This window comes from Mustela nivalis (assembly GCF_964662115.1).
Source record: "Mustela nivalis genome assembly, chromosome: 13".
In the NCBI taxonomy this organism is placed as follows: Eukaryota; Metazoa; Chordata; class Mammalia; order Carnivora; family Mustelidae; genus Mustela; species Mustela nivalis.
This window is the reverse complement of record NC_139032.1, coordinates 3,865,387-3,887,280: the sequence shown is the minus strand read 5'-3', so window position 1 is coordinate 3,887,280 and position 21,894 is coordinate 3,865,387. Positions and strand designations below refer to the sequence as shown.

General features: G+C 51.0%; 1 protein-coding gene across 6 annotated transcripts in view; it reads left to right on the top strand.

Annotated features, from left to right (window-relative positions):
* FAM120A (family with sequence similarity 120 member A) overlaps positions 1–21,894 on the top strand; it is a 96,693-nt gene that overhangs the window by 71,156 nt on the left and 3,643 nt on the right. For 2 of the 6 annotated variants that reach the window (XM_082694245.1, XM_082694248.1), the window contains 6 exons: positions 6,561–6,675; positions 11,550–11,759; positions 13,176–13,359; positions 13,875–14,009; positions 16,258–16,399; positions 17,050–17,146. In XM_082694245.1, coding sequence (XP_082550371.1) covers positions 6,561–6,675; positions 11,550–11,759; positions 13,176–13,359; positions 13,875–14,009; positions 16,258–16,399; positions 17,050–17,146 — 883 coding nt within the window. Of the gene's footprint in view, positions 1–6,560; positions 6,676–11,549; positions 11,760–13,175; positions 13,360–13,874; positions 14,013–16,257; positions 16,400–17,049; positions 17,147–21,894 lie in introns of all 6 variants that reach the window. The other 4 variants (XM_082694244.1, XM_082694247.1, XM_082694246.1 and 1 more) reach the window with 2 other exon arrangements.

The following is a 21,894-nucleotide window of genomic DNA, read 5'->3' as shown; positions in this document are numbered from 1 at the left end:
CAATGTGGGACTCGATCCCAGGACCCTGAGATCATGACCTGAGCCGAAGGCAGCGGCTTAACCCACTGAGCCACCCAGGCGCCCTGTGTTTTGGTTTTATTCCTGATATGTCCTTGTTTATTTGTTCCAGCTCAGGCATCGGGGGCGCATTCAGTGTCCCTTCTTTCCCAGCACCCTCTTGCTTTCTAGCTCCACAAGATGCCGGCGCTTGTCCTCTATCTTCCCTGTTTGGCCCCGGATCCTGTCCTCTCCAGGGGGCTGGCTCCTGCCCTTGGAGACGGATTGAAAACCTGGATCTGGGCGCTGCATGCTGCCGTGCCCTCAGCCGACAGGCCCCATGTGGGCACCGTTGGTGCTGGGAGTGAAGTTGTGTTGGCATTTCCTCAGTTAGCTTCATGACTTTTTTGAGGGTTTTTTTGAACCAATTTCCAACTTGGGAAAAAATTGCAAGTACTGTATAAAGAGTTTTTTTTGTTTAAGAGTTTAATTTTTTTTTTTTTTTTAAGATTTTATTTATTTATTTGACAGAGATCACAGTAGGAGAGAGGAAGGGAAGAGATCACAGAGAGAGGAAGGGAAGCAGGCCCCCTGCTGAGCAGAGAGCCCGATGTGGGACTCGATCCCAGGACCCTGAGATCATGACCTGAGCCGAAGGCAGCGGCTTAACCCACTGAGCCACCCAGGCGCCCCAAGAGTTTAATTTTTTTTTCTTAAAGATTTTTTATTTTTTATTTGACAGAGATCACAAGTAGGCAGAGGCAGGCAGAGAGAGAGGAGGAAGCAGGCCCCCTGCTGAGCAGAGAGCCCGATGCGGGGCTTGATCCCAGGACCCCAGAATCATGACCTGAGCTGAAGACAGAAGCTTTAACCCACTGAGCCCCCAGGCGCCCCAAGAGTTTAATTTTTTTTAAAGATTTTATTTATTTGACAGAGAGATCACAAGCAGGCAGAGAGAGGGAAGGAGGCTCCCTGCCAAACAGAGAGCCCGACATGGGGCTTGATCCTAGGGCCCTGAGATCATGACCTGAGCCGAAGGCAGAGGCTCAACCCACTGAGCCACCCAGGCACCCCCAGAGTTTTAATTTTTTAAAAAATTGAATTATATAATATGCATTATATTCGTTTCAGTTGTACAGCATATTGATACAATAGTCATGTGCATTTCCAGTGCTCACCACACACACAGACTCCCCAGTACAGAGTAGAAACTGGTGGTTGCAGAGTGGGAGGTGATGGGGGGTGGGCAAAATAGAGCCTTTTTTAACCCACACATTGGAGTGTGGTTTTCGAACAAACAGGGACATTTGCTGATAGAAGCACAATGTAATCACCAGAATCAGTCAACATCATGCCTTATTTCTGTCTTAACTTCAGAATCCATTTAAGACCCTCTCTTTGTGTTTGGAGGCAAAGTCCTGTTGGTTTTTCTGCCAATCGCTGGGAGGTCCAGCTGCCCCTCTGTTGCTGTGGTCTCTTGCGGGCTGTGTGCCTGCGCCCCAGCCATGAGGCGGGCCTCTGCGGTGGGGCCTGTGTTTCATGGGAGGCTGTTTGTGTGAACACTCCACCCTTCCTCAGACCTCTGTGGACTCCCAGCTTCTGCCTTCTTCAGTGGCCCCCAGGCTACTCCTGCCATTGCTAAGTCTGGTGCTGCGTTGTCCCCTGCTGGGCTGTGTGAGGCTGGGCTGTGTGTTCTGACGGGTCTCCATCATCCGGGGAGCACCTTCTTCTCTTTCTCCAGGCAGCCCTGCTTCCTCTGGGTACAGACGGTCAGGTCTCCCAGGCCCTCCCACACCGCATGGCGGCCTCTCAGCCTGCGGGCCCAGCACTCCTGCCTGGCCCCCGACTCCCCTATTTCTCCCCCTGGGCTGAGCACGGGACAGAGCTTCAGTCAAGTGTCCAGTTCCCGAGATTTCTTACATTCGTCGTAGGCTTTAAGGCCAGTGACTTTTGTAGAAGCCTCTGCTTCACCAGACTGAGGTTGGCTGACACAGGCGTACCGAGGATTGCTTTGTGCGAGAGACTAGATCTTTGTTTCAAATCTCTTTTTTTCCGTGACTGGAAAATTCATTTATGGACCTCTTTTTATTAGTGATGATTTTGGATGTTCTGAGATCAAATTAGCAAGAATAAATTTAGTTGATTATGTTTCTCTCTTCCAAGTTTAAATCGGTGTGTGGCCTTTTACCCCAGCGGACAGCGGACTGTCCGCCATCCTGCAGAGAGACTCTCTTGCCGCCTGCTGCACCTGAGGCCGCCCTCCTCACCTAGTCTCTGTCCTTGTCCCCGTGGCCTCTCCTTGGCCGTCACTCTTAGGCCTTTGTAAAGTCTTCCAGATTTCAGGATTGTCCTGGTCCCCGTTTTTAAGACAGTCTTTATGGTTGATTTTTTTTGTGGTTGTTTATAGAAAATATACTCATTTTAGAACTTGGGAAGATTATTAAATGTGACTGTCATGAGAGGCTCTTGCACTCTGGTGAGAGGCAGATGGTTGGCTGTGGCGATGGGCAAACACCTGAGGTTCCTGGTGCAGAGAGCCTCTCCCAGTTTCAGGTCCTGAGGAGACAGTCAGGGAGAGGTGAGGGACTGCGTTCACAGGGCAAGTGCCTGGGGGCGTGGGGGCCAGGACACCAGTAAACAGGCTGGTCCACTCCCACTAAGAGAGTCTGTTCTGCCTTCTGCATTTTAGGCTTGGGGACAGGTAGGTGATAGGCACACTGCACAGCCCCCTTTGGCTCCATGGCATGACCTCAGGTCGTGGGGGGAGGCTGAGTCAGAGGCCTCTCATTTTGCTGGCGGTGGTGCCTGGAGGGGCCAGGAGGAGGGGTCAGGGTTGATGCGTGCCTCTGAGGCCCTGGGGTCGGCCTTAGGTCCCGGGAGGGGAGGCAGTGAGGCCCTATGGTGTCCAGCGGATGACTTGCCGGAGAGAATCAGTTCCGACCTCAGGTTTGGCAGCTCACCTCTTGAAAATCAACACTCGAAAGACAGGTGAGGGTGGGAAGTGAGAGGTTGCTTTATTCAGGAAGCCGGCAACTGGGGAAGAGGGTCGACTAATGTCTGGAAGGCCACCATCCCTGTCCAGGCCTAGCAGTAGGGTGTTGGAGGGGGAGGTGCGGGAAATGGGGAGGGGGCTGCGAGTGGGGGACGCGGTGCCCAGGCGGTTGGCTCTGTGTCCATGGGACCCTTACGGACTTGCTGGCCTCTGTGGCAGGTGTTTTCACATGTGGTCAGGCCTTATCTCCAGGGAGTCTGGTCCTTCACTCTCAAGGCCAATGGTCTGCAAATCCAAGGAGAGAGGGTTAGTTTGCCGTGGGCAGGGATGTAGGGCAGTGGGCAGGAGCTGGTAGGCGTGAGGCCAGCTCACTGCCAAGGCCACGGCAGTGCGGCTGCTGACCCCTGGCTGTGGTGGCTGTGTGTGGGGCCGGGTGCGGGGCCGGGCTGGTGGTCAGCCACGGGGTTTCCCTTTCGTTAGTTTTCTTTTTTCTTTGTCTTTACTTTTTGGATTTTGTTTGTTTTGCATAACTTCAGACTTGAACAGATTGTGAGAGGAGTTCGAGGACTCTGGCGGTCCTTCACCCAGACTCCCGACATGCTCGTTTTATTGCAGCAGTTTTTTCTTGTTCTGTCCATGTGTCTTGGCCCTTGAGTGGAAGTTGTGGGCCTCTATCCCTGAGCCCTTGGGTGTGTATTTCTAAAAACAAAGACATTGTCAAAATCAGAAAACTCCTCTTAGTACAGCTCTTGTATATGTTTTTCTGAGATTTTGCCAGTTGTCCCAGGGATGTCCTGCATCAGCCACAGGGGACCTCAGCTCATGCTGGCATTCAGCTGCCAAGTCTCTCCCAGTCCTCGAAGCTTCCAGGCTTCCTCTGGGTTGATGCGGAGCGAACACTGGCTTGTCTGCAGATAGTCCATCTTGTAGCCAGCACATGAAGTAATGGGGCGGCAGCTCCAGGAAGCTGTCCGAACAAACAGGCTCCCAGACCCTGGCTGCTGCTTGTCTGCTCCCGAGTGGACTGTTTCTCGGTCCGTGGGTACCAGTGTCTCTCTGCAGTGAGGTCTGTACCTGTCTCTGGGCAGGTGCTCCAACAGTGTGGTGGTGGTTGTGGTCTTGATGCCTGTGTCCCTTCCAGGGCAGTCAACACTGACAGCAGCGGTGAGTGGGAGGATTGCAGCCAGAGCTCTAGAACCATCCTTGCAAGCAGGGTAGGGTGGAGGTGGGATGCAGACCTGAGCCGAGGTTCAGTGTTGGGGTGGAACGGGTGTCCAGAATAGGGCAGTAGGCAGCCTTCCCAGTCTACAGCTGAGGCAGACGGCCCTCATCCCTGAGAGCTCATGTTCTGAGCCCCGGGCTGGGTTCAGTCCTGGTGGGACTCAGATCAGTAGGTAGATAAGGGAATGGAGCGCTTAAGCCCTGGAGCAAGACACAGGCAGTTGGTGGTACCTGTGTCCACACCCTGGGGAGCACAGCCTTCCCAGGGCGGGTTGCACTGGGACCTGCCCCTGGCTGGCCTTGCAGATAGCCTCCCACTGTCTGCATGGGTGGAGCAGTGTGGCAGGTAGGGGGGCAGACCAGGCCACTGCCCGTCACCTTCACTTTTGACCACGATGCTGTGGGGATGGCCTGTGTCGTGTGGTTTCCACTCATGCGTTGCACCCTTGTGCATCCAGAACGAGGTGAATGGTGGTTTTGTGTAAGGGGGACTAGAAAGCCAAACGGAGAGATACGGGTATTCTAACCAAAAACACTGTTGTTCAGCTAAACTGACTCCTAGGAGTCTTTGCTGCCAACAAAACCAGCCTGCCCCCCGGATGGCGTTTTTTTCTCATTCATCATTTTAAAAGGAACATGGGAGGGCGTGCCAGGGGAAGCATTCATGTCTTGTGGGCATGCGGGGTGACACTGGGAGGCTGCACAGCACCAAACACATCCTGAGCCAGTGCTGTCCACGTGCATGTGTTCGAGACAGCAGCTCTCGTGTTCTGCGTGTTTCGTCACCATCCAGGTGCAGCCCGATTTGCAGGAAGAGGCCATACACAGACCCCAGTGTTTCCCACAGCCACTGTTGTTGGACTGGGGGCCTTGTTCACACTTGCTGTGTCTCACATCAAGCCCTGACTCAGACTGCTGTCCCTACAGCTGTATGGGTGCTGTCTTTGTCACTGTGGCCATCAACAGTTCCATGAAATGATACTTACGTGTCTGTTAAAGACGCCCCACTAACCTGAGTTCCCACAGATGCAGCGTCTACCACTCATTTGCCTGGACATTACCCGTACTTCCTCCTTGCACCACGTCCTGTTCCTGAGAACGTGGAAGCTCTGCTGCGGGTCCCCGTCTCTGAGGTGGGGCAGGATGGCCCCTGGATTGGGGTTGCAGGGGCCATGAAGCTGGGAGATGGGATGTGCCATGTAGACTGGTGCCTGGCACCTGCCGAGAACTTACGGTGTTCTCTTGAGGTTTTCATTGAAAATACTTCTCCTGATGTACTGGACAGAACCTCCTGCTTTGCCTGTACATGCACATTCCCGTGGATGGGCATTGATTATTACTGACACAGGGCTCCACACCAACTTGCTCCTGCTTCTGTTGACCTAGATTTTTAGCTTGGGGAGAACTTCCTCGGCAGACAGGCCTGGTAGGGGCTTTGTGCATGCCATGGCTCTTGCGGCTGTGTTTTAACTGCCCATCAGAGGTCACAGAGGGGTCTGTCAGCCCAGGTTATTTTTAGCGACCAGCAGCAACTTGACTGAGTCATCCTTCAGGTTTGCCAGGTGCAGGGCTGGGGCCATTAGGCTCTCGGGGAGACTTGGGCTGGGGCCATGGCAGCGATGCCTTGGCTCGGTGACCTGGGGTTGTCACAGGCAGGGCATGTGGCGAGGCAAGTACGGAGGAAGACCGTGGATGCTGGTGGATCCCGGGCAGACTGCACGGATGGATGTTTCAGATTTGAATGTCAGTTTCACCCCAGCTGCTCACTCTAGGGCTGCCCCCCAGAGGCCAGGGTGTCCAAGGGTTGTGGGCTCTGGTGGTGGAGGCCATGACATCAGTTCCGGTCCCTTGGGCCCCTGCCTGTCCCTTCCTCTGGTGCCCACAGGTGTCCCTTCCTCAGGGCCCAAGCCTCTTCTGTGCACGTGTCTCACATACACTCGCTCCTCACTGGGAGCCGTGTCTTTTTTATTTGTACCTAGAGTCTGCCTCCCAGGTGTCTGGTCTTGAATTGAAATAAAGAAATCGTGTAAATTGGTGCTTGAAATGTATTTTCAGGGTTTGAATACCGAAGAGAAGCCGCGTCAGAAATCCCCGAGCAGTGGCTTTGCAGCACGTGCAGATGTGCTGTGCTATTTTAATCACTCTGAAAGCAAACCTTGTGTCAAGCCCAGGTGCCTTACGCGCGTTTGTAGCTGGTGTCCTGCAGCGCACATGGGCGCTGGGGGAGAACTCTCGGTGGTACCCCGCACAGTGCGTGTCATCTGAGAGTCCTTAGAACCTGGGCACCAGATTGTGCGTGTGACCAGTGACTGCTCCATCCTGACACCAGACCCTCTCTGTCCACCTGTAGGTATATGGTGCAGTGGCCTGGAGCACGGATCCTGCGTCGCCAGGAGCTGGACGCCTTCCTGGCTCAGGCGCTGTCCCCCAAACTCTATGAGCCTGACCAGCTGCAGGAGCTTAAGGTAATGGACAAGAGTCATTCCTTGTGTTGGGAAGTGTTGCTTTGGAGTTCTGTGATGAGGGCTGACCTCACCGGGCAAAGCCGCTCAGAGCGCTAGACTAGAAAACCGAGCCGCAGACTTGGGAGCCTTCAGGGCAAAGGCAGTATCCTTCCCGGTGATGGAAATGGTCAAGTCTACTTCTGTCCAATAGAGGTTTTCCCTCGTCACCAGGGGGTGTTTACTCTTATTTTCACATCAGGAAGTGAACTTGCTTGTTTTAGGTGGGGACCCTGAACCCCGGGGAGGGCTTGGTCTTCAGGATTGTCTCACATCTGGCCAGGATTCTTTTCTCATTTCGTTCTGTTGTTCCTAATAACAGCATTCATTTTCTCTAAAAAGTAGTCTTGGCCCTCCTCAATTGTAAACCCCTTTAAAAGCCACTTGAAGAACAGTGTTACACCATCATCCCTGCACCCCTTTTACTTAGCGTTTAACATCGTATTCCTTTTAATTTTTCCTTCCAGTAACTCCTTTTGTTCTTTATTGTTTTGGCAATGTTAATTTTCTCCAAGTGGTCCCCTGATTTTTCGGGGTGCTTATCTTTTCAGTGCACTTGGGTTAGTCGCTGTGTTTGCACAGCTGTACTTGCTTTCTGTAATGTCTGGGCTAAACTTTAGAAAGTTTAAGACTTTCCAGAGTTAGCTTAATCAGTGGATCTGCCTTTATTTTTAATGTACAGGGTTTGTTTTTCCTTTGACATAGTTTTTTGTTTTGGTTTTTTTTTTTTGTTTTTTGTTTTTTAAATATTTGATTTGTAATCTGATAATCTCTTTTGACAAATTGCCTTCACTTTTAGATCTTTTTGCCATTCTTTATGAAGGCATTCTTTCCCTGGAGGGGTGTTTGAGGCTCACTGTATAGATTTTCAGTATTCCACAATTGGGGCCCAATCAATGTCTGGTTCCCCTGAATTATTGGGTTAAATTCAGTAATTTGGTGTTGAGTAGCCCTCGACCATGTGGAGCCCAGGTCACATGTGGCCGCCCTAAGCTTCTGATGACTTCAGCACAAGCTAAATGAGACAACAAAACTTAGAACCCACCCCAAATTATATTCTTTACTTTGCAGATCAAGCTTTTCTGTTTGTTAGACAGAAATTATTTTCATTTGTAATGTTTTCGAATTTAAGTTTTCGTTCTAGAGTATTTGGCTGGGTGTCCCCGAAAGGCTGGCCCTCAGCGCAGGCTCTCGCTCCCGTGCCCCCGGCTGGTGGTGCCATCAGCTCTGTCTTCGTCCCCAGCCTGTGCTCAGGGGTGTTGTGAATACTTTGACTAGCGTGTGCTGCCATCCCTCTACCTCTACTTCCTGTTTCTCTTATTTAGATTATTACATCAGTATTGACATCCCAGTTCTGAAAATCAGACCGCCAGGTATCAGGTATGCCCACCAAGCCTTACTCACCATCAAGTTGCTTTTCCTCAAAGTTCATCTTCTCTCCCATATCCTTTTCATTTTGGATCAACACACAAGGTGTAACTTTTGAAAGACAGCCACACTCTAAGCTTTCATTTTGGTTCTTTTGAGATCTTAGTGCTTTCATGGTTTTCTCCCGATCCTTCCTCTGAAGCCAGGTGTTTTGAGAGCTGTGTTTAGAAAGACCGATTTTATGTGCAGTGACTTGAGGCCCGCCACTGTCCCTTTGGCTCTTGCTGGTCTGGAGGTTCGCCTTCCCTTCGAGGATGGCCTGCACCTCTGGTAGTTCATTCACAAGCAGCCCAGATTCTGGAGAGCTAGAAGGGGGAAACAGCATTCACAGGGGGCTAGGTAGGTTTTTATTTTATTTTTATTTTTATTTTTAAGATTGAGGATTCTCTCAGCTATCAGATTGAGAACTGGTAGGAATAGTCATTATTTAAATGCTACAGAAATCCCTAGGCAGAGCTGAGAGTCCCAAAATGCAGTGACAGAAAAGTAAATTTTAAACTGCTTTTTCATTTAACGTTAAATTTTTTATATCTATCAAAAGCAAGGATGATGCCTTTCCATGAAATGCCATTTCACTGCTTGGGATATAGTCAACTCTTGATTTTGGTGGTTGTCTTAGGGGCCTTTGTCCAGTTTGTGGATTGCCCAGACCCTGTTTTTCTTCTCTCATTTTTGTCCATTCTGTGCTTTTTAGAATAAAGAGGAGGAGAAAAGAGCAAGACCCAATTCTGACTTGGGCCTCTCGTTGGGTTTTCTGATGGGAGGTGTGGTGGGGAAAGATGTTGAAAGCGTTAATTCAGAATGACTTGGAAGAGTGCATCTTGTCTGTGTGCGCTCCGTCTGTCCGCCGTGAGCATGACCAGCTGCGTGTCGGGCGCGGCTCACCGCAGAAATGACAGGGATCCATGGCCCTTGTTTTCCCTGCTGTATTTTTTAGGTGCTTCTCCTAGGCTACCTGCTTGAAGGTCGTGGTGAAGGTTAATCAGCACCAACCATATGTCTGGAGGAAAGGGTCAGGAGAAGGACGTTTGTATAGGCTCAATACTTGTCCAGTTCCTCTCTCCCCTGCTCTTGACGTCCCCATAATTGCTTTAAATTCTTGTAACAGTTTCACCTATTCAGTGCACAATATAGAAGATGGAGGAGGAGGACCTCTAAGACCCTATCAGGGCCCTGTGGCTCCTGAAAGCATCAGGGTGTGTGCAGGTGAGCGTGGTCAGTCAGAGGAGGGGTCAGCGGCCCAGAGGAGAGATGCTGGGCAGGCAGCCTCGCCGGCATTTGACTCTTGAACTAATTGGACAGAGAGTGAATTCCCTATCTGTAGTTCCTAGGAAGTCAGAGAACTGTGTCACTTTCTCTAATGGAGGGACTTTGGATACTGTGGATGATTTTCTCTTTCTGGGCCAGAGAGCGAGGCTGGGATGCAAGTATCACAGCCACAGCCGCGAACAGGGGCTCAGACTCCGGTGCTGCTGGTGACCGGTGTTAAGACCCTGAGCGCTCTGTGACTGTGTGTCCCCCTCTATAAAGTGGAGTGCTAGGAGCAGCGTGAGTGTCACACCGTGGTCGAGATGCAAACGAGGTAATGCATGTGAAAGTGCAAGCAGCAGCACGCAGTACATGGGTGTTGCGGTCCCTGAGGGTGCTGCCTGGCGTTATTTGTGTAACTAGCATATAGGGAAAGAAATAGAAAACACTCTGTGAGGTAGTTTAGAAATTGTTTGGGTGAGGCAAGATCCACACACCCAGTTGAGATTTTATTTACGTTATTTGAACAGCTTTTATTTTGGGATTTTTTTCTGTGAAATTATGGTAGTTGTGATTAGTAAAACTATATGACTCAATAATCATTTTTGAAACCCATACAAATGGTTCCTTCACTGATGTTGAGTCCATTTAGAGCAGGTGGATGTGTGTGTGGGTGAGGCCGACTTCCCTACGCCTCCCGACAGCTCCCTGGGAGAGCGCTCCACGTCTGCCCACCCACGCGCGGGGGCTCCATCTTCCATGTGAGGCTGGCGTGGGAAACCAGGTGCTGGCAGCAGCCTCCCCAGAAGGCGCTGCCAGGCTGCAGGATGGCACTGGGTGATGGAGCAGCCTCCATGCCACCCCTGGCGAAGCCATGTTCTCAGGGTCAGCTTTCTAGGAGAAGGCATGTGAGACTCTCTGAGAAGAAGGGACTTTTCACTTCAAGTGAATTCTTTCTCCATTTTCCCCCTCTGTTTCCCTGTTTTCTTCTCATAAGGAAATGTTCCCTGGTCCCATCCTGCACTCAGCCTAGCACAGTGTCCGTCTCAGTGAGGCTGAAGGCTCAGAGAAGCGACGCCCAAGGCATGGGCTGGCAGGGCTGGGCTGCGAGCTGGGGACAGGCTTTTCCAGGTTTGGAAAAATCCAAAAAACAGAGTTTGGAAAACAGTGTTAGCTGATTGTGGGATGTTAGCACCGAGCGCAAAATAGCAGATGCTCATACATTCATCGGTATCTGGCATGGGAATGACCTTTTTCCTTTTTCATGCAAAGCCAGGGCACCTGCCCCTTTAGGCATTGCTAAGGTGGGTGCCCCGTGAAGACTGCATTCTTGGGACACCATCACCTTCAAAAGTACACGCGTAGGGCGGGAAGACAGAAACCAGGCAGTGAGATCTCGGTTCCGGATAATCCACAAACCAGGTCCTTCATAGACAGACAATCAAGAGTTGACTGTATCTGTCAGTGTTCCTTGCCCAGCGCACCAGGTGCAAGCAGAGAGGGCTGTGCATGGGTATAGGAGGGCGGCAGCACCAGTGGGGGGAGCCAGGAGAGATAGTCTGCATGGCCCAGACACAGTGTTTTTGTTGTTGTGTTCTCCATTTATAAGCTATCCATTTCTCCTGAAACATTCGACAGTCTCATTAATGAGTTGCTATCTAAAACATTAACGTATAACATGATGTAAACATGAAGTATAGGTTTTAGAATGAAATTATAAGGAGTGCTTTTTAATATAACGACTTGGAAAATGCAGAATCTTATAGAATTGCTCCTTGTTATGATCTTTCTGTTCCTCCGTTACCAGCTTGTAGAATCTGTTTTCATGCGTGAGTTGTGGCCTTCCTGAGCACTAAGGAGACTCCCAGTAATCTGTTACTGGGTCATGTGAGCTGCAACGTGGTGTCTCTGCGCTTGTACAACGCTCTACAGATTCCACGTTGAAATAGGCAGTTTCTTAAATGTTAATCTGTTAAGGAACATAAAACATCTGTGTTCAAATAGCCCAGCGCTAGGTTCACTATGAGGTAGTAACAGGTGTGCTTAGGGGGCATTTGATGGAGGGGTGTCCACATTCACTGTGGAGAGCTGTAGTCAGATGTTGTGAGAAGCAGGTACTGTGGTGCTCTTACTCCATGGAAATCACTCTTTTCCATTTTAAGATCGAGAACCTCGACCCCCGAGGCATTCAGCTGTCAGCTCTCTTCATGAGTGGTGTGGACATGGCCCTGTTTGCGAACGACGCGTGTGGCCAGCCGGTGCCCTGGGAGCACTGCTGCCCTTGGATGTATTTTGACGGGAAGCTCTTCCAGTCCAAACTCCTCAAAGCAAGCCGGGAAAAGACCCCACTCATCGACCTCTGTGATGGTCAGGTCAGTACAGGAGCAGCAGGGGGCAGGGAGGAGCAGCTGGCCACCTCAGAGCGGGATGCAGGAACGTGTGCTGGCTAGTGAGCCTGGGCCTGGCCGCACGTGTGTACAAGTGTCCATGCTGGCTGCGGGCGCCGAGCTGTACCCACCCGAGCGCTAAGTCACCGCACACTGAAGCTGGCCCCTGGGGGACATATGGGGCTGGTTCCTCCCGGCGTCTGGCCACACCTTTCTCAGCAGCCCAGTACCCTGCCTTGTTTGGTGTGTTTCTGGCACGACATCTCGATGGACACACATTATTCACTTACTCACATTGTCCTCACGGCCAGCAGCAGCACGGTAACAGCCTGAACGTGCACATGGCACACTAGCTATCTCCACAAGGCGCATCCCACAGCCTGGCACTTAGGGACATGAGCCAGCACCCGACACGATGCTCAGGCCCATTTCCAACAGCAGAATCACCCACAGAAGCATGAAAACGTGGCACTAAGTAGATGGTGAACAGCACACTTGTGTACAGTGTAAAGTCTGAAACAGGACAGCAGAGCCTCGGCGGCAACTCCTACCTCACCCAGCTCTGCACGGGTCTGCGGAGCGCCGCGAGAATGCCATGAGCACCTACATGGGGTTACAGGACACATTTCAGCAATAGGTGACTCCACAAACGTGCAGCTCCTGAATGTGGAGGGACCATGCTTGTTGGAAATCCTGGTGAAGTCAGCCGTCAGGTGATCTTGTCCCGAGGCATGAAAGAGCCTCCATTTGCTTCAGGCTTCTAACTACATGTTCTCCCCAAGCTGCTGTGGCTCCCAAGTCAGGCTCCATCTAAAGACGGATTGATGGGATACATGGGTTTTCAGATTCTCGGATTAAGAATTCGTGTTGTTTTATGTCTTTTCATATTTATTAACAAAAGACACTCCAGGTGAACGTTATAGGTGTTTTCTCACAGTGGCTTTGGCGCACACAGGCAGTGTGGTGTGCATCTGTGCGGGTCGCTGTCGCCTTCTGTGACACGTGCAGCACACGCTGGGCCAAGCGCTCGGTCCGCGGGCATCGTCTTTGCTGTTTGGACTCAACCACTGGTTTTCAGGACCAAAACTGCACTTTCAGTTAAGAACTCCTATAGGAAATGGTTCTCACCTGGAGATGAGCCAGCAAAGCTGGGGTTTAAGTTTTTAAGTTGGTGTTTGTCTGGGGTTGAGGCCATGGGAGTGAGGGGGATCTATTCATTGTTTGCATTTTCCACCTTGCTTGCCTTCTGTACCAAGTGTGGCTCTGCAGACCAGGACTGTGACTTGGGAGAAAGTGTGGAGACACATCCTGGCCGTCGGTGTGTCTCACTTTGTCCTGTCCATTCCAACTCGAGCCAAGCCTCGTGAGCCACGTTTTCACATGCTGGCACTTGACTTGCAGGCCGAGCAAGCTGCCAAGGTGGAGAAGATGCGGCAGAGCATCCTGGAAGGGCTGAACCTCTCCCGGCAGAGCCACCCGCTTCCCTTCCCGCCACCCACGGCGCTGCCCTTCTACCCTGCCTCCGTGTACCCCCGGCACTTCGGGCCCGTCCCCCCAGCTCAGGGCCGAGGGCGGGGCTTTGCAGGTGAGTGTGCAGGCACTGTCAGGAGGGACTGGCAGTGTGAGGGGACAGGCACGCGTGCCACAGGCACCCCGTGTAGCCCTGGTCCACATCTTGCTGCACTGGGACCTTGTAACTAGTCACCAGGCTTACGATGATGTATGCAGCATCAGCTTTTCAGGGTAGACAGGGTGCAGACTCCACTCCTGAAGCCGTTATGGGGAAGGGAGAGAGGGAAATACAGAGGCTGCGGAGAGACTAGGTGTTACCAGTTGGTCGGCTCAAGTCTGGGGGCCAGAGGAGTCTTCTCCGCCAAGGCCGCCCCCACCATCCCCTGGGCCAGTGGCTGAGCCCCCATGCTTGACACTTCAGAGTTGTTCATTGCTGGCAAGAGGGGCTGGGAGACCCCTCCCTGGAAGCTGATGGTATGGAAGCAGCAGCTGAAGGAGACAGGGTCACTCTGCCCAGAGGCCCACCGGTGGCTTCCTCCGAACCCGCTCCTCATGGCTTCTCCGTCTCTCTCCACCCGGGTCCCACAGGAGTCTGTGGCTTTGGAGGCCCCTATGGGGAGACTGTAGCAACAGGCGCTTACCGTGCCTTCCGAGTGGCAACGGCAGCGGGACACTGCGGAGCCTTCTCCGGCGGTGACAGCAGCAGGACTAGCAAGTCGCAGGGTGGTAATTATGCCATGCCTTCTCCTAGAGCTTCGCTGCCCCACCTGGTCCCCTTCTGCTGTCCTGGCCCAACACTGCATTCTTTCTGCTAGGCCCACTCCCAGCCCGGTCTGCCCCCAGGTCTCGGCCTGGCAGTGGGGCCATCGAGTGTCCATGCGGCCATGTGTGCCTGGCCTCAGTGTCACCTCCTGTGCTGGGACAGGCTGCCTGGCGGTGGCTCTTGGTGGGCTACTCCCCTGACGAGAGGGGATGAGCTGGCGTAGAAGGTTCTGAGGTCGTAGCAGAACTCCTGGCACAAAAACTTTCCACAGACTGTTCCGTAGGAAACGTTTTTAAAGAAAGTTCTAATAACCACATACATAGATACATTTATTTTAAATTCCCTTTGCTTCTCTTCTTGTATGTGTAGCCTTACAGGAGAGAAAAAAGTCTTAACATTTACTTTTGAAATAATGTCTTTTGATTTAGCTGTAATTAGAGCCTGTGACTTGTAGCTGTGTCACATGTCCTGTATTTTGGGATTGCAGAGTTAGGCCCGGCCATCCCATCCACGTCACAGGGCCCTTCAGATACATTTTCAGTAACTCCAGGATAGGCAAGTCTTCCTCTCCTGCCCAGGAATGTTTTTCCAGCTCAGCCCCTGGGGCTGGAGGGAAACCTCTTCTGGAGCAGTAAAGACTCACAGGCCAGCGCAGACCCTACCCCCCAACCCCCAGAGGGGCTCTGGGACCATTTCTCTCCCTCACCAACCCTGCATGCCCCTCTCCTGCCTCCCACCAGTGCTTTTCTTCCTGCCCACGCCATGCAACGTGCAGTGACGCGTGCTCGGTGCTTCGCCACTGGCTTCAGCTCCTTGCACCCCTTGTCTGGACACTCACATCAGTGTGTAGTTGGGATACAGCTCTGGGTGGGGTGGTGACTGTGGACACTGTGGGGTCAGAAGTAGTTTCTTAGGCCGAAATGGCAAGAGGAACCTGTTCCTAACTACTCGCAAACTGTGTCTGGAGCTCAGCTCTGCACTGTCCAGTGCAGTGACTGGCAGGCACTGTGCTCTGGAGCTCTTGACCTGTGCTTGTCCGATCTGAGCTGGGTCCGAAACACAAAACACACATCCAGTTTTAGACCTCATATGGATAAAGGAATACAAAATAGCTAATTACTAGTTTTTATATTGGTTACATATTAAAATAATAGTGTTTTGATATGTTGGGTCAAATAAAACATTATCAAAACCTATTTCATCTGTTGTATTTTTTCAGTGTGGCTATTAGGAACACGAGGCCTGTCATAGATGTGCTTGCTGGGCAGTGCTGGCTGGCAGCTAATTGTCGTGTTGAAAACCCGGATCATAGAGAGTGTATTAGGGTCCGTTTCATCTGCCAGGAAATAAGAAGCTTGAAGTTCTGTTTGGTTTTTTTTTTTTTTTTTTTTTAAAGATTTTATTTATTTATTTGTCAGAGAGAGAGCGAGAGCGAGCACAGGAAGACAGAGTGGAAGGCAGAGACGGAGGGAGAGGGAGAAGCAGGCTCCCCGCAGGGCAAGGAGCCCGATGCGGGACTCGATCCCAGGACGCTGGGATCATGACCTGAGCCGAAGGCAGCTGCTCAACCAGCTGAGCCACCCAGGCGTCCCTCTGTTTGGTTTTTATCAGAAGTTTTGCTCTCAGTTAACTGAGAATTTTCTTAGTTTCGTCAGAAAACCTTAGAAAATGCAAGCTATACACAGCTAATAGAAGTTAGTGAATACAGTGGATGTTTGTGACCCCACATGAGGGAATTCTGATTTAACAGTACAGTGAGAAATAAAGCCACATTTCCTGGTTAGCTTCTGTAATGTTTGGTGAAGGCAGGAACCCTGGAAGCAGTTACTCAAAGAGAAAACACTCTGAGTTTGCAGGTGTCCACCTCTGTGGTGGAGGCAGGGTGCGGGGACTGCCCGGCGGCAGCAGTTTACTGAACCTGTTTCAGTCTAAAAGCCCCTCACAGTTTGCATCTGTAACTCATTTCAGTTGTTAGTTCTGTGTAGTCGGCACGTTTGCTTACTCTCAGGTGTGTTTGTAACAACAGCTAAAACTATTAAAATCAAATGATGTGCACATTAATACTTTATGTCATAAATAAATCTTCCCAAAGCAAGGGAAGGGGCCTTTCTATGAAATATAAGCCACAGTTGAAAAGAAAGTGCTTGCTTATTCCTTTTTGCTATTTTTAATATGTGATTGTCAAGATTTGTTCTATTTTTTATGCAGGACTGCAGCCTATACCTTCTCAGGGAGGGAAGCTAGAAATAGCTGGTACCGTGGTCGGCCACTGGGCTGGGAGCAGAAGGGGCCGCGGGGGCCGCGGGCCTTTCCCTCTGCAAGTGGTTTCTGTTGGAGGACCAGCACGGGGGTAAGTTCTGAAAGTGTGTTTGTATTAATAGAAAACAGCCTCTTTATTCTTTCTTTCTTTCTTTTTTTTTTTTTTTAAGATTTTATTTATTCACTTGACAGAGAGGAATCACAAGTAGGCAGAGAGGCAGGCAGAGAGAGGGGGGAAGCAGGCTCCCTGCTGAGCAGAGAGCCCGATGCAGGTCTCAATCCCAGGACCCTGAGACCATGACCCAAGCGGAAGGCAGAGACTCAATCACTGAGCCACCCAGGCGCCCCTAGCCTCTTCTTTCAATTAGGACTTTCCTGGGAACATTTTTATATCATTAGATACATCTTCATTGATGTCACTGTTTGTGGTTACATAGGATTCCATTATATATGGTATTAGGTAGTTCTTTCAACCATTATTAAGTAATTTTCAACACATTATTTAATTAACCATTTTCAGTATTTAAAAAGTAGCATTTTTGAAGTGTATGGTTTTTCAAATTGAATATACTGGATATGGACTCAAACGATTGATATCTTGGAATGTTAGAATTAGTCTGTGGTGTGACCGTGATTTACTAGACAGTGCTACTACTGCAGGAGAGCGACATCATTTTACATGTTTCGGCTGTCTTCAGCAGACTCAAGCCTGTGTGCTTCTGTCATCTTCTCTCTGTTCAGGCGTCCAAGGGGAGTGATTTCCACTCCAGTGATCAGAACGTTTGGAAGAGGTGGACGGTACTACGGCAGAGGCTATAAAAACCAGGGTGTGATTCAGGTAATCCGCAGCGCAGGGCAGTGGCGCACTCTGAGGGCCCGGGCTTCCGGGCTAGTCCTCTGGAGCCTGCGTCCAGACAGTGGGTGCTGGTGGGGGGTTCTGCAGCTGCCGAGCACGTGAGGGGCCTGCCAGCTGTGACTCTTCAGCCCAGTTGGGCAGGCGGCAGCCACGGTGCGGAAGAGTATGGTTTCCTGGTCACAGCTGCATGGGGAACATTCCCAGGGTGTTAGCGGCATTTATGTTATAAAACGTTTAAGTAAATAGCAGCTAGGTTTTAAAAAGAAAACTGGTATCTTTTTCTTCTCCTGGACCATCGTGACTAGCTCTTCCCTGAGAGGTTCAGCCTGTGAGGGGACACAGTCATGAACATGTCTCTAGGAAAGAGCTGGGGTTTCTTCCTGCTTTGGATACTACCACTTTAGAACCTGGATCCTGATGAATTTCCCCTTGAGAAGGATCTTTTAGAAATGCCAGTCAGCCTGCTTCTCGAGTTACGACATTCAATCAAAGTGTGATTTTCTGTCCATGCTGTGCATGCAAACCTCAGGACTCTCCAGTGACTCATGTACCAATAACCACACACGGAAGTTTAATTGGCCAGAAGAAACTAAAACGCCTGCCTTTACCGGTTGACCTCAGCATCGTAAAAACTTCTCTTTGTTTTTTCTAAGGTTCATTTTATGTTGGCGGGGGCGGGGTGCAGAGAGAGAATCTCAAGCAGACTCCCTGCCGAGCACAGGGCCCAACACGGGGCTTGATCTCGAGATGCTGCATGAGATCATGACCTGAGCTGAAACCAAGATGCTCAACCAACTACACCAACAGGAATTTCTGTTTTGGTGAAATATATCTAGCAAGTCAGATACAAAGACAGCCCCTCCCTAGAAGCAGGGTCCAGGCAGCCCATCTGCAGTGCACCGTCCCCCAGGGTGGGGAGTGTGCTCTGCTCACTTTGGCCCTCCCAGGTCCACCCCAACCTTCCTGTCTTCAGAGACGCCCTTCTGAGCGGAAAGCACTCAGCCTCGACAGGTTTATGAGAGGGAGGGGAACCCAGCCTTGCTGTGCTCCAACCCAGAGCCTGTCCTGTGCAGAGAGCCCTCATGGGGACTTCAGCCCTACTGGTTATGGGGCCTTTACAGGGCCCCATACAAGACAGCTGTGTGGCATAGCCTCTTCCTTGTCTCCATAGTGTGCTGAATCCACCGGCTTCCCTCCCTCCCTGCCTGTTTCCTTCACTTTTTGAAGGAGGGACGATGCAGTGTGTCACCCACAGACTCTGCGTCTGGCCAGGTGTATTCTGAGGGGCTGGCTCCCCATGACCCGACCTCCTCTTCTGGCATCCTGGTAGTGGGTCTGAGTGCCCTGCCAGTCGTGGGTCTCTGTCCCTGTGACAAGACTGAGGTGGACCCGTGCGCTTCTGTCAGGGGCACACGTGTCTGCGTGTTAGGATCTAATGTACTGATGCGCCACTGACTGGATCCATTTATTCACTGGAAATTGCAAAAGGAAGATGTTCTTACTCCGTCATTGCTCTTTTCATTGTTTATTGGGGAATTTGTATAAAGAGATGCTTCTTCCCCTTGCCTCCTGTTTGGTACCTGAGTATGACAGTCCTGGCAGGACAGACACGTTGCCTGCCTTGGCCATGGGCCTTTGGTGTGGCATCTGGTCTGTGGTGGCTTCCTTTGAGGGCATCACCTGGCCCAGCACCACATTTCTCTTAGTTCCTTGGGCTCTTTAGTAGGAAATGGCATTTCACGACCACTGTCTGGGTGCCCACGGACCCTGATGCCATGGCTCGGTCACTGTTCCTCGTGCTCTGTGTGCACTCACCTGGACACGCAGTCCTGTTTGTGCAGAAACACACAAGTGACATGCCTGCTTTTTATTGTTTGGTTGGGTTTTTTTTTTTTTTGAGATACAATCCTCCTGAATTCACACTGTTTCTAATTTATTTATTTATTTATTCATTAAAGATTTTATTTATTTGACAGATCACAAGTAGGCAGAGAGGCAGGCAGAGAGAGGAGGAAGCAGGCTTCCCGCCGAGCAGAGAGCACAATGCGGGGCTCGATCCCAGGACCCTGAGATCGTGACCCGAGCCGAAGGCAGAGGCTTTAACCCACTGAGCCACCCAGACACCTCACACTGTTTCTAATTTAAACGTGGGTGTTTGCTTACAGGACTTGTGTTGAGTCTCTCATGTTATGTCTGCATGTGGATCTCTGTCTTTCCTCACACCAAGTCACTGTTTCTGTGCTTTTCCTATGAACAGAGTTAGAGGAAGGACGTGTACTCAGATGTATCATGCCCACAGACACGCACACATCTACGCTGCCGTGCACTCAGCACACGCATGTGTATGCCGTTGCTTTTCTTCAGTAAAATACCTCCAGGGTTTGTATGGACTCTTCTGATTCAAATTTAAGATCTTGGGAATTTGACCTAAACTTTACTGTTGGTATCGGTATGTCTCTTCTTCCACCCCAAGAACCCAGGGTTGATAAGTTAGATGGCCTTGGACGTGTCACTGATTTTGTCCCAGCTGTGTGCACAGTGGCTCAGTCCCCCAGCTCGCACATTTCTGAGGGCTGTTACCGACTAGGTCATCCCAGCACACAGCCTTGACCTGCCACCCCACCTGTGCCTCATTTGCCCAGCTTCTGTGGAAGTGTGTCCTCTGCCTGCCAGCCTTGTCCCTTGAGGCTGTCCTCAGTAGACCACAGAGGGGACCCCATGGAGATGAGGGGTCGTTCGAAAGCACTTTGCTTTCCTAACAATCGAAAGCAGTGGTTCTTACCTCCCACTCAGGTGTCTCATGGACGTTCTCTCATTTTCTTCTTTCATAAAGCTTTGTGTTGAAGACTGACAATAAAAGAATCGTCTTTCTCTGGGAAGTCGTTTGCGGTTTTGGCGCAAAGGCCCAAACTGTTTTTGTTTCTCTGCCAAGGTTTAGTGATGCAGCCCTGTTGCTGGTCGTTCTGGGTTGATGTGCTCGGCACACACCATGCTCTTTTCCAAACGTGGTTTCAGATCATGTCTTACATCAGAAAGTTTTCTTGGATTCCTGTTTTTTCATTTCTGTTGTTTCTCCTTGCTTGGTTTCATCTCTGGTGCTCCTGCTGAGCTTGTCCTGGGTCCGTCGTCAGCATTTGGCATGTTCTCCACTCCCTTTGAGGTCTTTCGAGACAGAACTCACCTGCTTCAGGTGGACAGTGCAATCTGTTCTTACTCTTGTGCAGCAGCATTGCTGATTCCAGAACATTCAGCACCCAAGAAGAAACCCCTTTCAAAGGAGCAGCCTCTTCCCAGCCCCTGACGGCCACGAATCTGGTTTCCATGGCTCTGGCCTTGCTCTGTGTGCGTGTTATGTTGCGCACCAGCTCGCCTCTCCCTTCTGTCGCTTCCCGATGCTCCACTTTGGGGACGGGGCACATTTTGTGTATCTGTTTACCAGCTGATGGACATGGAGGCTGTTACCCAGCTTTATTGAGATGTAATCAGCGTGTAGCATTGTATCAGTCACAGGTGGATAGAGTACGATTTGATGCTTGTGTATACTGCACAGTGGTCACCACAGTAAGTCTAGGTAACCTGCATTACCTCAGATAGTTACAAAAATGGATTTTCTTGTGATGAGAACTTTTGAGATCCCTCTTAGCAGCTTTCAGATATGCAGCAGTATAATTCATTACAGGCCTGGCCTTCACGTGTTTGTGCGGATACACATTTCATTCCTCTGGGAGTGTATTCCTGGGTCCCGTGGTCGTTCTACATTCATGCCCTTGAGGAACATCCAGACTCCACAGTGGCTGCCCGGTTTTCCCCTCCCACCAGTGGTGCGTGAGACTGTGGATTTCCCTGCGCCCTCGCCAGCTCCTCTTATTGTCTGTCTTTGAAGTTAGCTTTCTGGCTGGGTATCTCAGTGTGGTTTGAACCGTGTTTCCCTGTCTTTGTTTCTTTCCGATTTTTTTTTAACATTTTATTTATTTATTTGACAGATCACAGGTAGGCAGAGAGGCAGGCAGAGAGAGGGGGAAGCAGGCTCCCTGCTGAGCAGAGAGCCCGATGCAGGGCTCGATCCCAGGACCCCAAGACCATGACCCGAGCTGAAGGCAGAGGGCTAACCCTCTGAGCCACCTAGGTGCCCCTTCTTTCCAATGTTAAGCTTTTCTTTCTCTTCCCCATCTTCATGTATGACGATGTCCATGTGCTACTCTGTCTCTCTAGTTGGGTCTCCGTTTCTGGAACAGCCTTTGCTTCTGTTTTGGATCTTCTGCGTGTTTCCCACCTCACCTCTGGGCTTTTCTTGGTCTGCTCTGTGCTGGAGCCAGAGGACAGGTCCTGGTCTTCTGGGGACATGCCCTTGGCTGCCCACAGTGGTGTGGTTCCTTCCCTGATCTTCTTACATTGCGCTCTGTGTGGCTCTACCTCGTGCTTCCTGTTGCTTGTTTTTAGGTGACATCGGTGTTCTTGCCCCGTGAGAGGCCCGGATAGTGAAGGGCAGCTGGCCTCCGGAGAGTTTCTGGCTCATCTCTCTTGTTGGTGTTGCTGCTGCCCGGAAGGGTCGAGTGTCAGTGAGGCAGGGGAGGAAGTGCTGCCTTGTGCTCGGGGTACTCTTCATGGTGGCGTGGGTGGGAGGGGCTTGTAGTGGCCAAGGCTTACGGGAAGAATTGGCTGTGTAGAGAGCAGATGTCTATTTCTGAACAGGTACAGTCCGCTTTCATGTTCCCTCGCCAGCATCCTCT